Source organism: Nilaparvata lugens, chromosome 14 (assembly GCF_014356525.2).
Source record: "Nilaparvata lugens isolate BPH chromosome 14, ASM1435652v1, whole genome shotgun sequence".
NCBI classification, from domain to species: Eukaryota; Metazoa; Arthropoda; class Insecta; order Hemiptera; family Delphacidae; genus Nilaparvata; species Nilaparvata lugens.
The window spans coordinates 18437002-18452365 of NC_052517.1; the positions used below are offsets into that span (position 1 = coordinate 18437002).

The following is a 15364-nucleotide window of genomic DNA, read 5'->3' on the forward strand; positions in this document are numbered from 1 at the left end:
TAATTGCCAAAAAATCGTTATTTTTAATTTATAAACTTTTTCTTTATATAAATTCTGAAGTTGACGTTGAGGCAGATTTGAAAAATGAATATCAAACAAAATCAAGCTGGCTGTGTACAAAATTCTTAACATCTGTCGTCTGCTATCATTATCAGCATTCAATTTTTGTTGTAACTGTACAATAGAATAATCCTCAATTAATTTCTTATTATCCAATGAAAAGTCTTTTCAACTGAAGTATGTTTAATCAAGTCATTCTAGAACTGTTGAACTGTTTTGACGGACCATGAAGCACTTTTATTTTTCTCTGTAAAACCAATCATTGCAATCCCCAACAATCTTTCCTAAATTTTGTTTGGATAAACTGGCTTGTTCTTCTACAGGTGAGTGCTGTTTTCTTGATAAATTAGTATATTTGCTTTATTTTATAAACAAGAGGTATGTTTCACATCTCAATTCAATGTTATTTTATAATTAAGTTGATTGTAGTTAGATGCAATATTGTGTACTAAATGCTAACCTATGTTAGTTATTGATACATTACCTACCTACATTACTTTACCTATTACATTGCTATTAATATTTTTATAAATTACCTACTTGCTACTTTATTTCTTACTTCTTTGGTCCTCCCAACGATCCTGTGTCTAAGGAGTCGTCAAAAAGTTACGGTTCCAGACTAGCTCAGGTCTGTCAGAGTATGGCAATTTATCCAGATACTAAGTAATAGTAACTGTGTAATTATTTAGTAATCAGTTAAGTTTTGTCAGAAGCCCTGAAATTGATTAATTGAGACCTGAAAACTCTGACACCAGACCTGAGCCAGCCAGGTTACTCGATATTATTATTGTAATAATTATTGAGGCTCTTTCAGAATCTTTGTTCTTGAGTTGTAGCTGCATTCTTAAATCCTTTTGGCAGAAGATTAAAAAAAATCCCGGTATAGAATGGGATTTTGAAGTCTTCGTAAAGTGGTGTTGTGGCAGATCTTATGTTTACATGTCTTATGTTTTGAGTGTTGTGGGTATGTAGTTCACATCTCAACGTGGGTTTTGTATTAGGGACCACCAATACATGTCCACACATTAACAGCGTCTGGTTGCAGAGCGACACTCAATGACAATCTCCCACCTTCAATAATTATAGGTAATAATTATTAATAATAAACATAATTCCAGGTTTCTTCTTCTTCTTCATCATCTCCTCCTCCTCCTACTGCTAATCCTCTTCTTCTTTGCCCACTTTTTTAAACTAAAAATCCTAGTTTCTCAGTTTTCGGTAAACTGCTAATTCGTTGCATCGATTGAACGAGCAATTACTCCAACCTCGTTATGCTTGGTGACCAACACGACTTCAAGGTTTCCAGACAATTGGTATTTATTTTATTATTGATATAACCGGTTTGACTGTTTTCCCTTTCCGGTTTATGCTTTTTTCAGTCTCTTTTCTGAGAATTTCTGGAATCCCTGCCACTGCGATCTTCAATAAAATATTGTTTTTCCTTTTTTATTTATTCTACTAATCAATCAATGTATTAAGTATACTTATTCCTACATACATATTCCTACATACTCATTCTTAAATATACATCAGCACAATGTATTATCTATTTTATAATCAGAATATTAATAATACATCCACAATATAAGTGTATTCTCTATTATTTACTTCTATGAGCAGATTAAGCTTATTATGTATAAAGTGGAACTCCCCCCTACACACAGATGGATAGTCTCGTAGGGGGATGCCAAAATATGTTGTATATTGTATTTCTTATTCATGTATTATGTTTTTTGGAAATAAACTGAATTGAATTGAATTTGTGATTGCGGGGTACCACAATAGGTAGACAACTATCAAAATTATTAGAGTTCTTCTTTATCATTACAAACTCTTCCTCCTTCTTCTCTTCCCTTACCCACAGAAAACTTGAGTTTTTCATTTTTCGGATAACTTGTAATTCGTGCATCGATTGAACGAGCAATTTTCGATTGCAGGCTGCCACAATAGGTAGACGCCACAGCGCACAGGGGTGCACAATGACAGCGTCCGGTAGCAGAGCGACACCAAGCGACAATCTTTCCACATATAACCTTATCTATCATCTCCTATTCCTCCTCATCCTCATCTCTCTCTTCCTCCTCCTCTCCCTCCTCGTCTTCTTCCTTCTCCTTCTCCTCCTCCTCCAACGTCACCTCCTCGACCTGTTCCCACATTTTTTAAACTTAAAATGCCAGTTTCCCAGGTTTCAGTGAACTTGTAATTCATGCATCGATTGAACGAGCAATTTGGGATTACAGGGTGCCACAATAGGTAGACAACTATAAAATTATTAGAGTTCTCCTTCTTTATCTTCTCCCACTCTTCCTCTTCCTCCTTCTTCTCTTCCCTTACCCACAAAAAACTTGAGTTTTTCATTTTTCGGATAACTTGTAATTCGTGCATCGATTGAACGAGCAATTTTCGATTGCAGGGTGCCACAATAGGTAGACGCCGCAGCGCACAGGGGTGCACAATGACAGCGTCCGGTAGCAGAGCGACACCAATCGACAATCTTCCCACATATAACCTTATTTATCATCTCCTATTCCTCCTCATCCTCATCTCCCTCTTCCTCCTCCTCTCCCTCCTCGTCTTCTCCCTTCTCCTTCTCCTCCTCCTCCAACGTCACCTCCTCGACCTGTTCCCACATTTTTTAAACTTAAAATGCCAGTTTCCCAGGTTTCAGTGAACTTGTAATTCATGCATCGATTGAACGAGCAATTTGGGATTACAGGGTGCCACAATAGGTAGACGCCGCAGCGCACAGGGGTGCACAATGACAGCGTCCTATAGACAACTATAAAATTATTAGAGTTCTCCTTCTTTATCATCTCCCACTCTTCCTCTTCCTCCTCCTCCTTCTTCTCTTCCCTTACCCACAGAAAACTTGAGTTTTTCATTTTTCGGATAACTTGTATCTTTATCATCTCCCACTCTTCCTCTTCCTCCTCCTCCTTCTTCTCTTCCCTTACCCACAGAAAACTTGAGTTTTTCATTTTTCGGATAATTTTTTTTTAATTATTTCATTTTTCATTAATACGTGCATCGATTGAACGAGCAATTTTCGATTGCAGGGTGCCACAATAGGTAGACGCCGCAGCGCACAGGGGTGCACAATGACAGCGTCCGGTAGCAGAGCGACACCCAACGACAACCTCCCCACCTACAAGCTGGTAGTGGTGGGAGACGGAGGTGTGGGCAAGAGTTGTATCACCATACAGTTCTTCCAGAAGTTGTTTGTCACCGATTATGACCCGACAATCGAGGACAGTTATCTGCAGCACACCGAGGTGGATGGCAGCTATTGTGTGCTGGATGGTGAGGCAAATATACAGTAATTCATTTTATTTTCAGCAAGTTTACATTTTACAATACATTCCCCTGAAAATTACTCCTCAAATATAGAACAACTCCAAGGAGGAGTTAATTGACCGAGCGAAGTGAGGTCCAAGATTCAAGTCGACGGTTTGGCATTTCTCTTAATGTTTAAATGTTTATATGTTGCGCATTTACGGCGAAACACGGTAATAGAAATTTGACTTAGAATTTTTAGAAATTTTTTATGAAATTTGACAGGTATGTTCCTTTTTAAATTGCGCGTCGACGTATATACAAGGTTTCTGGAAAATGTGCATTTCAAGGATAATATAAAAGGAAAAAGGAGCCTCCTTCATATGCCAATATTAGAGTAAAAATCAGACTATAGAATTATTCATCATAAATCAGCTGACAAGTGATTTTACAGATGTGTGGAGAAGCCAGTCTATTGCTGTATTTCCATAAGGTCTATAGTTTCAATCAGGTACTTGTGGATGAGAATACTGCGTGAGGTCTACTGTTCACAGAATTACTATATTTATTCATTGAATTACCTATGCCTATTACCTATTATTAAGAAATTATTCAATCCATAAAACTTCATTGTTTTAATTGTTATAGTATTCTAATTTGTAATGTAATTGTTTTTGATGAATAAACTTTGATTTAATTTGATTGTATGAATCAATAAAGAATAACAATTTATTTATTTATTTGAATATATTTCAGTTCTGGACACAGCAGGACAGGAAGAGTACAGCGCTATGCGGGAACAATACATGAGGAACGGAGATGGATATATGTTGGTTTACTCTGTCACTGATAAGCAGAGTTTCGACAACATCAGACATTTTCACACTCAGATTCTGCAGGTCAAAGACAGGTGAGTGAAAAAACCGCTTTATATGGCACGGCCTTCAAAAAAATATTTCATGATATCTTCCTCGGTATAATCATTAACGGTGGATTAAGAATGTATATGCAAAATGTGAAGTTAATGAGTTGAGTAGTTGAGACGTGATGATGCGTCATTCGTGAATTTCCTATCCCCTACCTGTATAAGCCAATTCTTTCCTTTATTATGTTATAGAAGATAGACTAACAGGTAATGCGTGCTCCGCAAGGGTCCAATTGAAAACTTGACAAAAAACTTGACCTACTGAAATCATGAAGAATTTGGAATAGACCTATAAACTTCCTCGGTAAATTAAGAATCTATAAATACACAATTTGAAGTTAATCAGTTGAGTAGTTGAGACGTGAGAGAGTTGAGACGTTGATTCCTTAACATACCTAAGGAATTCGTGAATTTCCCATCCCCTTTGTGTATAAGCCGGTTCTTGAGGTGTGCTATGGTCTGTGGTCGATCGACATAAACCAGGGATTTAACCGCAGCCTGGAACGAGCCTGTGAGTAGGCATTTCAAATCGAGCGCGGATAGCACGTTGCGTAGAAACAACAAGTGATCGACCATTAGAAAAGAAGCTCTCAACTGCGAAGGCCCGCTGCTCTCTAGACCAGAGCATGATGGCTACTTACTTGAGGGAGGATAAACTTGGGAACTTCCCCTTCCAGATGCTCCCCGCTTAGGATTTTTTTCAAATAAGTAAGTTTCTCTGGTGCACCTTGTAGATTTGAGTTGAATAATCAAGTTAATGAGTTGAGTAGTTAAGACGTGATGATGCATCATTCGTGAATTTCCTATCCCCTACAACTATAAGCCAATTCTTTCCTCCATTATATTATAGATTTGTGTTGAATAATATTATATCTTATACAATTTATAAATTTATGTAATTTTGTTGCAGAGATACTTTCCCAATGCTCTTAGTAGCCAACAAGGTGGACCTAGTTCATGCCAGAAGAGTGACTGAGGAGGCAGGTCGAGATTTGGCCCAGATTTTGGGTATAGCTTACATTGAGACCAGTGCCAAAGATCCACCTCTCAATGTAGATCAAGCTTTCCATGAGGTCAGTTGAACTCATGAATTTCAAAGAATTCTTGAATATATTTCACACATCACTTAGTTTAATTATAGATAAAAAAGGAAGCATAAGAAGATATGCCATGGTTTGTATAATTCATTCAAAGATTGCAAGTTTTGTATCGAATTATGTTGTTCTGTATCAAGTTGGGATGATACTGTATCATGTTGTGTTGATACTGTATCATTTGGCTCAGTCTCTGGTTATAGCTTACATTGAAACCAGTTCCAAAGATCCTCTGCTCAATGTAGATCAAGCTTTCCATGAGGTCAGTTTGCCATTGAGAAAAGATAGTATAAGAATAATTCCAATGGTTTGTAGAATTCATTCAATGTTTGGAAGTTTTGTATCAAATTATGGTGTTGTGTATCAAGTTGAGATAATACTGTATCATGTTGTGGTGATACTTTATCATGTGTGTTGATACTGTATCATATTGTGGTGATACTGTATCATTCTATGGTGATACTTTATATCATTTATGGTGATAGCATAGAGTAAAGATAGCTTTAGAAGATATACCATGGCTTGTAGAATTGAAAGTTTGCAAGTTTTGTATCAAATTATTGTGTTGTGTATCAAGTTGAGATGATACTGTATCATGTTGTTGTGATACTGTGTCAATTGGCTCAGACTCTGGGTATAGCTTACATTGAGACCCATGAGGTCAGTTGAACTCATGAATTCCATAGAATTCTTGAATATATTTCACACATCACTTAGTTTAATCACAGATAAAAGGAAGCATAAGAAGATGGTTTGTAGAATTCATTCAGTTTGCAAGTTTTGTATCAAATTATGGTGTTGTGTATCAAGTTGAGATGATACTGTATCATGTTGTGGTGATTCTGTGTCATTATGTCGTGATACTCTATAGTATCATAATTTATTGTGATAGAGAAAACATAGCATAGGAATAATATCCCACGTTTTGTAGAATTCCTTCAAAGTTTGCTAGTTTTGTATCAAATTATGGTGTTGTGTATCAAGTTGAGATGATACTGTATCATTTGGCTCAGTCTCTGGGTATAGCTTATATTGAGACCAGTGCCAAATATCAGTTTTCCAAAGAGAAAAGATGGCATAAGAATATAATGCTATGGTTTGTAGAATTCATTGAAAGATTGGAGGTTTTTATCCAATTATGGTGTTGTGTATCAAGTTGAGATGATACTGTATCATATTGTGTTGATACTGTATCATATTTTGGTGATTCTGTATCATTTGTGGTGATTCTGTGTCATTATGTCGTGATACTGTATAGTATCATAATTTATTGTGATAGAGAAAAGATAGCATAGGAATAATATCCCACGTTTTGTAGAATTCATTGAAAGATTGAAGGTTTTGTATCAAATTATGGTGTATCAAGTTTAGATGATACTGTATCATGTTGTTGTGATACTGTATCATTTGGCTCAGTCTCTGGGTATAGCATATATTGAGACCCATGAGGTCATTTAACTCATGAATTCCATAGAATTTTTCAATATATTTCTCATATTATAACTTCTTATACTCATGGAGAAAAGATAGCATAAGAAGATATCCCATGGTTTGTAGAATTAATTTATTCAAAGTTCGCAAGTTTTGTATCAAATTATGGTGTTGTGTGTCAAGTTGAGTTGAAGCTGTATCATTTTGTGTTGATAATATATCATTTCAAGGTGATACTGTATCATTTCAAGGTGATACTGTATCATTTATGGTGTTATAATAGAGAAAAGATAGCATGAGACAATATTACATAGTTTGTAGAGTTCATTCAAAATTTGGAAGCTTTGTACCAAATTATATTGTTGTGTATCATGTGTGCTGATACTGTATCATATTGTGGTGATACTGTATATCATTTATGGTGATACCATAGAGAAAAGATAGCTTAAGAAGATATCTCATGATTTGTAGAATTAATTCAAAGATTGCAAGTTTTGTATCAAATTATGGTGTTGTGTATCAAGTTGAGATGATACTTTAACATGTTGTGACAATATCGTATCATTTTGTGGTGATACCATAGGGAAAAAAGATATCTCATGATTTGTAGAATTAATTCAAAGTTTGCAAGTTCTGTATCATTTTATAGAGTAACATATTATATCAATACATTTTGCTTCACTGGAATTTTATGATAGATATTTGTATTCAATGTGAGTGTAGCCTTATGATCTTGTTTTCCATATAAATTGACTAAGAGCCGGTTTCTGAGCTCGAGATTTGGCTAAGTTCTAGACTTTAAACAGCTGGAGTCAGAAAATTGGCTTTCCGAAACGGGGCGTAGTCGCAGTGATTGTCAAAGTCACGTTTCAATTAAATCAGGACCTCCTAAATACCGAGGTACTGATTAAATTTCGAAAAACTAGAAAATTGAACACAAAATAAATTAAAGAGAATATAGTGTAAACTTTCAGCTATTTTGAGGTATTTAGGAATGTTTAATTTCGTCAAGGAAAAACGTTTCCTATTATAGAAATGAGAAAATAAAAACTGCGACTACTGTTATAAAAACTGCGACTACTGTTATAAAAACTGCGACTACGCCCCGTTTTGAAAATCCAATTTTCTGACTCCAGCTGTTTGAAGTCTAGAACTTAGCTAAATCCCGAGCTCGGTACCAGCCCTTAAAATTACTGCTTTTTAAGCAATTTATTTATATACAGGATCTTTCTAAATGATGGACCCATTTTCAAAAATTTGTATTTCTTAAAGTAAAAATCTGGTGTGGTACACTCACACAACTTTCCTTGCTCATTGAACTGTAAGCCTCATTCTCAAACGAGAATAATTTAGGGGAATAACATCATGACAATTATTGGCGGCAACATATTATTTGCAACTACGATCAGACTACTGTATATGTGTATATATAATTATTGTTTTCAGAGTACTTTTTCCTTCGTGTAAATTGTGAAATTAGGTGATTTTTTTTTAAAGTCGTCAAAACAGCTGTTCTACAGATGAAATATCTTGACTATGACTGTGTACTTTTTATAAACTGCTCTACCTACCTACCTACCTCATGCACGAGATGGAGGTTACAAAGTCCATTTCTCAAGGATAGGGTGGACCCCCCATTAGTTTCCCAGGAAAAAGACTCATGCCAGTTGATAGATCTGATAAATAACTATACAGGGTATGAATTTGAAAAAAATCGTTATAGCCGTTTTCTAGAAAAACGTGAAAAACATGGTTTTTTAGTAATTATCCGCCATTTTTTCCGCCATCTTGAATTGAATTTTATTGAATTTCTTATTGTCGAATCCTCATGGTATAAGGACCTTAAGTTTAAAATTTGAAGTCAATCGGTTGATTAGGAATGGAGTTATCGTGTTCACAGACATACACACACACACACACACACACACACACACACACACACACCCACACACACACATACACACACACAGACCAACACCCAAAAATCATGTTTTTGGACTCAGGGGACCTTGAAACGTATAGAAAACTTGAAATCGGGGTACCTTAATTTTTTTTGGAAAGCAAAATGGACAAAAATGGAGTAAAAGTGCAAAATGGACAACCTGTATACCAATGGAAAGAGAAAGTTCTTTTAATACCTTACAAGTGTTGAATGTGTCCTCCGGCTGCTGCACGGCAAACATCTTCGCGGAAGCCAAACTCGTGCCACACGCGAGAAAGCGTATCTGGTGTTATTGAGTGCACGGCAGCAGTAATACGGTTCCGCAGATCGTGCAGCAGCCGGAGACCATATTAAACACTTGTAAGGCATTTAAAAAAAACTTTGAAACTTTCTCTATCGATTGGTATAAAGGTAGTCCATTTTGCATTTTTACTTTCCTTGTCCTATTACCATAGGTAAGGAAAGTATTGCTTTCCAAAAAAATTAAGGTACCCCAATTTCTAAATTTCTATACGTTTCAAGGTCCCCTGAGTCCAAAAAAGTGGTTTTTGGGTATTGGTCGGTATGTGTGTGTGGGTGTGTATGAGTGTATGTGTGTTTGTGTACACGATATCCCTCCTCTTAATTAACGGAATGACTTGAAATCGGAACTTAAGGTCCTTATGCTATAAGGATCCGACACGAACAATTTCGATCAAATGCGATTCAAGATGTCGGCTGAAATGGCAAAAATGTTGGCAAAAACAGGTTTTTTTTGCGATTTTCTCGAAAACTGCTCCAACGATTTTGATCAAATTTATACCAAAAATAGTCATTGATAAGCTCTATCAACTGCCACAAGTCCCATATCTGTAAAAATTTCAGGAGCACCACCCCATCTATGCAAAGTTTAATTTTAGATTCTCAATTATCAGGCTTCAGATACAATTTAAACGAGAACTTTTGAGTGGAGTAGATTGAGCATGAGAACTCTACATTTAATGTTTAGTAACATTTTCACCTAAAATTGAAAATAAGCTCGAAATTTGAGAAAATGTGATTATTCAATTGCAAACTGTTGGCAACTGTTGATTCTATTGAATCATTCACTATGAAGAGATAGCAGACTTCGTGTGTCTCCAGTGTTGTTGTCCTGTCACCAGCTGGCTCAGATCTTTGAATAGTAGACTTGAGATGCACGTGAACACAAGCGTCAGGTGATAAATTTTTATAACGGCAAGGAAAGTTATGTGAGTGCGCCACACCAGATTTATTACTTTAAGAAATGCCAATTTTTGAAATGAGTACATCTTGTAGAAAGATAATGTATTTTCATTCTTATTTACTGTTTTCAGGTTGTAAGAATAATCCGCAATCAACCACCGGCCGAATTGGAGAAGAGTCGAAGAAGAAGTAGAAGGAGACGGAGAATGAAGTCATGTGTCCTATTATAAAGGAGAGAAAGAGAAAGAGAGAGAACCACTTGTCAACTAACTGCCAGTTAAAGCACTAAAGGTGAGAAAAGTAAAATACTATTATTGTTTCATCTACAGAATGCATTATCGCATATGGAATGCATCCATTTCAAGTGAGGTCCACGTTATAATGGCAGTGAAGAAAGATAGCAGAACAACGTTGCCGATCCTCAGGCTTGTCAATGCCTTCTATAGCTGATACAGGTTTATTGATGTAATATCAACTGTTCATTCTCGTTTAAAATAGCCTAATCAATTTCATTTTATCAGTAGTTCTGTGAACAGTAGACCTCGCGCTCAGTAAGTTACATTGACCTGTTGTCATGTTTTCTCAAAAATTAATAAATAATTTTTCAATTTATAATGTCTAGAAAAAATCCTAAATAAACATAGAGCTTTCTGTCCTATCGTACCGTGACGTGTCGTCCCGGAATGTGAGTGTGAGCGCTGTTATCAGGTCTGGCTGCAACTGTCTACAACGTTGATGGAAAGATACATTTTCAAGATGTTCGATGTTTTTGAACGGGTAGTATTACAGTCCACTACACAGCTGATTTATGATGAATAATTCTATAGTCTGATTTTTACGGTAATATTGGCGTATGGAGGCTACTTTTTCCTTTTATATTATCCTTGAAATGAAAAATTTCCAAAAACCTTGTATATACGTCGACGCGTAATTTAAAAAGGAACATACCTGTCAAATTTCATGAAAATCCATTACGGTTTCGCCGTAAATGCGCGACATATAAACATTTAAACATTAAGAGAAATGCCAAACCGTCGACTTGAATCTTAGACCTCATTTCGCTCGGTCAATTAAGCAAGAAATTATATTTTTCAAAAATTTCATAATTAAGATGGAATATTTTGTTAATTAATTATCAATTCTTCATTGTTAAATGACGATCTGGAAACAGAGCAAAGCTAGAGATAGGTAGCGCTATCTGCTTTGTTGAATCATAGACAAGGATAGCAATACCATTGCTAATCAAACACTGCCATTATAACGTGGACCTCACTATAGTTTTCGAAATGGATCGAGATACAATCATCTTTAATTATATTTTATTGGTCAAGAGCATATTATATTTTTCAATAATTCAATAATAAATTTCCATAATTGTTGAGATTAACCTTCCGGTAGTCGCGCCCTACTCAATCACACGAGCAGTCGCGTGTTGTATTTTATACAACATCCAATTCTCCAAGTGTTATGTACTCTGTTTACTGTCAAAACATATTAATTAATTGTATAATTATTTTTCAATCTTATTGGATTATTTTTCGCCTATGAACATTTGGATGATTACCATTTCATAGCCCAATAAGGTAAATCAAGCAAAGCCATCAATTCTGTGTTATTGGTTCGTTTACAGTCGCCGTATACAGTCTTTCCCTATGTTATGCACTGTGGCGACTAAATGGCACCTAAAAACTGAACCATTGCTCGGTTGATACTGCAACTCAGTGGAGTGATGGGGGAAGTTTTGGAATGCATAGGTGACTCATTCACTGACACCACCCCATTCAATAGTTTTGTACAACAAAAAACTGACACTGTTGTACTTTTTACAACAGCGCGACTGCCGGAAGGTTAAACACGGTAGGCTATATTGTGATGCATCATGAATTATATTTCTACATTGTTGAATACAATCTTTTTAATTTTTTTTTGCATCAGTTTTGCTTCTAATTTAATGAATTATATTTCTACATTGTTAAATACGATGTTTTTATTTTATTTTTGGATCAATTTTCCTTCTAATTTAATAAATTTAATGTATTTGATTTTTTATTATAGTTCCGTAAGTTTTGCTTCTAATTTAATAAATTTTATGTATTTTTGTAGGTTGTCGAATCGAAAAAATTGACCAGAAAATTCAACATTTTACTCCATGTTTCCAACAATAAAGGTATGAATCAACCAAGGTTAAACAATATTATACTAATGCATTTACAAGAAGCTATTATGTAAAACGTACGGTGAACCGATATTTATAGTTATTTTAGGAACATATTTTTATACAAAAGTGTTTGAATTGAAAAATATTCGAGACATTATGCATTTGTTCAGTTTTAACTTTTGAATTTGTAAAAAACGAATCAAATTGTGAAACGCCCTATCAAGATATATAAGGTTTGTTACATTTGAAATCTAGTTGAATCAACGGGAATCACTGTTTTAGCTTCCAAAAATTAACTTTGATTTGTGAAAAATAATTATTGTGAAAGGCTTCATTAGGTTTATAAGGTTCGAAATCTGGTTGAATAACTGTTGAAACAGTTTTTCGGTTTCAACGAGTTTTTTCCTTGTTGTTATCAACTAGTTTTCAACAAAAATACATTTAGGTTTAAAAAGGTTTACATAAGGTTTGAAATCTAGTTGAATCAACGGGAATGACTGTTTCAACTTTCAAAAATTAACTTTGATCTGTGAAAAATAATTATTGTGAAACTCTTCATTAGGTTTATAAGGTTCGAAATCTAGTTGAATCACTGTTGAAACAGTTTTTCGGTTTCAACGAGTTTTTTCCTTGTTGTTATCAACTAGTTTTCAACAAAAATACATTTAGGTTTAAAAAGGTTTACATAAGGTTCGAAGTCTAGTTGAATCAACGGGAATCACTGTTTTAACTTCCAAAAATTAACTTTGATCTGTGAAAAATAATTATTGTGAAGCGCTTCATTAGGTTTATAAGGTTCGAAATCTAGTTGAATCACTGTTGAAACAGTTTTTCGGTTTCTACGGGTTTTTTGTTGTTATTAACTGGTTTTCAACAAAAATACATCTAGGTTTATAAGTTTCGAAATCTTGTTGAATCAACGGGGTCACTGTTGAAATGGGTTTTCAGATTCAACGGGTTTTTTGTTGTTATTAACTAGTTTTCAACGAAAAACATCTAGGTTCATAAGATTCGAAATCTTGTTTAATCAACGGGTTCACTGTTGAAACTGTTTTTTTGTTGTTATCAACTAGTTTTCAGCGAAAATACATTGCTTTAGCACTTCATTATAGTGAGATTCAGTTTAAGTTTTCCTTCTTTATAAATATTAATATTGTTAATTATAAATAACATCAATTTTATTATTATTTAAAATTGATTATCATTGTTTTAACATTGATTATTCAATCAATGTTAACAGTCGAATCTCACACTATAATACTGATTGATAAAAAATCTTGAGTCAAATAATATATTCTGGCCCGGTCGCACAAAAGCCGGTCAATTTTTAACCGTAGTTAATTTCACGAGAACCAATCAGAGAAGGCGTTTTTGAAAAGACGGCTTCTCTGATTGGTTCTCGTGGAAATTAATCACGAATTAAATTTAACCGGCTTTTGTACAACCGGCACTCTAAATTTTAAAAGCAATGAAGGTAGTCCAATATTTCCCGATAAAACAGGATTCGTTTAGATTAGTTATATGTTGTGATATATATGTCAGTAGCATGCGATTATATTATATAATATGATAAAGGGAAGATTCGTCATAATACATGTTTAGTGTAAGAAACTCATCATTACGTCTCAACTACTCAACTGATTAACTTGAAATTTTGCACACAGATTCTCAATTTCACCGAGTATGGTTATAGGCCTATTTCAAATTCCCAAGATCTCAGTATATAAAGTTTTTAATTGGATCCTTGCGAAGCATGGGTTACCTGCTATAGTGAGGTCCACGTTATAATGGCAGTGTTTGATTAGTAATGGTATTGCTATCCTTGTCTATCATTCGACAAAGTCGGTTGTACCATCCTTTTCTAGGTCCACAACGATGCCAATTTTGTTTTTGACAGTGTAGAAATATAATTAATTAATGCAGAGAATCGGCATCGCTATTCTCCTATTTTTATCCACTGCCATTATAACGTTATAATGACAGTGTTTGATTAGTAATGGTATTGCTATCCTTGTCTATCATTCAACAAAGCTGATAGCGCTATCTCTTCCTCGCTTTGCTCTGTTATCAGATCGACTTTTAACAATGTAGAATCAATCATTAATCAACAAAATATTTCATCTTAGTTATGAAAATTCATTATGAAATTATTTGAAAATATAATTTATAGCTTAACTAAATATAATTGTCTATTTTAAATGAGAATGAACAGTTAAACCTGTATCAGCTACCGTCTATAGAAGGCATTGACAAGAAGAGGAGATCGGCAACGTTGTTCTCCTATCTTTCTCCAGTGCCATTATAACGTGGACCTCACTATAGTAGGTAACCCGTGCTCCACTAGGGTCTATTTTAGATCTTGAGGTAATGAAATCTTGAAGAATTGAACGAAGAAATAAGAAACGTTTTTCGTTGATGAAATGAAAATGAAACATTCTTAAATAATGTAAAATAGCTGAAACTTTACACTATAATTATTATTTAACGAAAATCCTAAATAAATGCTGTAAATCACCCCGAAGACTTCTGCTACTGCTGACATTGACAACAGGGTTAACAGCTAGAAGGAAATTCGATGAGAACTACTATCCAAAAATTATCTCTTCTCTTTATTTTATTTTGTGTTCAATTCTCTAATGTTTTTAATTTAATTTAAACGTGGACTGCGACTACGGCAACGTTGTTCTTCTATCTTTCTCCACTGTCATAATTTATAACGTAGACTTCAATATAGTCTATAATTTAATTAAATAAGGGAGAGAATCGTCTTATACGTTAAGGATAGATACACACGAATGACTCATAATCAATAAAATCAATCCTATGTCCATCCTTGATAAATTTATAATCTGTTTGAAAAATTCCGAGTTAATCAATTGAGTAGTTCAGATACAAATTTCGTTTAGAATAGCTATAAATCGTTGTGATATGTCAATGAATTGTAATTATAAATAATAAAGATCAAATAAAATAATTATAATGATATAATTCAGTAGTGAGACTATGTGCCGGCTGCACAAAAGCCGGTTAAATTCAACCGTGATTTATTTCACGAACACCAATCAGAGAGGGTCTTTTTTATAATACGGCTTCTCTGATTGGTTCTTGTGAAATCAATCACGATTAAAATTTAACCGACCTTTGTGCAATCGGCACTAACTTTGATTCATCAATATCTAATACAAATAATAATTATTATTAAACGAAAATCTCAATTAAATGCTGTAAATCACCCCGAGGACTTCTGCTTCTCTGATTGGCTCTTGTGAAATCAATCA

General features: G+C 34.5%; 1 protein-coding gene across 2 annotated transcripts; it reads left to right on the forward strand.

Moving 5' to 3' along the window:
* Positions 1 to 138: 138 nt before the first annotated feature.
* On the forward strand, positions 139 to 13468 carry LOC111063716 (ras-related protein M-Ras). 2 transcript variants are annotated; one of them, XM_039440988.1, is made up of 7 exons: positions 139 to 383; positions 3117 to 3360; positions 4090 to 4243; positions 5169 to 5331; positions 10060 to 10219; positions 12032 to 12552; positions 12658 to 13468. In XM_039440988.1, the coding sequence occupies exons 2-5, from the start codon at positions 3159 to 3161 to the stop codon at positions 10156 to 10158; spliced, it is 618 nt and encodes a 205-aa protein (XP_039296922.1). In that variant the 5' UTR covers positions 139 to 383; positions 3117 to 3158; the 3' UTR covers positions 10159 to 10219; positions 12032 to 12552; positions 12658 to 13468. The 2 variants fall into 2 exon arrangements, with proteins under 2 accessions (XP_039296922.1, XP_039296921.1); XM_039440987.1 differs by lacking the exon at positions 12658 to 13468 and having other exon boundaries at positions 12032 to 12616.
* Positions 13469 to 15364: the final 1896 nt, after the last annotated feature.

Excerpts from the sequence above, each read along its gene's own strand:
- LOC111063716 (XM_039440988.1), top strand. The coding sequence starts at position 3,159 with ATGACAGCGTCCGGTAGCAGAGCGACACCCAACGACAACCTCCCCACC. Across the intron at positions 3,361-4,089 it reads CAGCTATTGTGTGCTGGATG|TTCTGGACACAGCAGGACAG; the intron begins GTGAGGCAAATA and ends AATATATTTCAG. Across the intron at positions 5,332-10,059 it reads TAGATCAAGCTTTCCATGAG|GTTGTAAGAATAATCCGCAA; the intron begins GTCAGTTGAACT and ends TACTGTTTTCAG.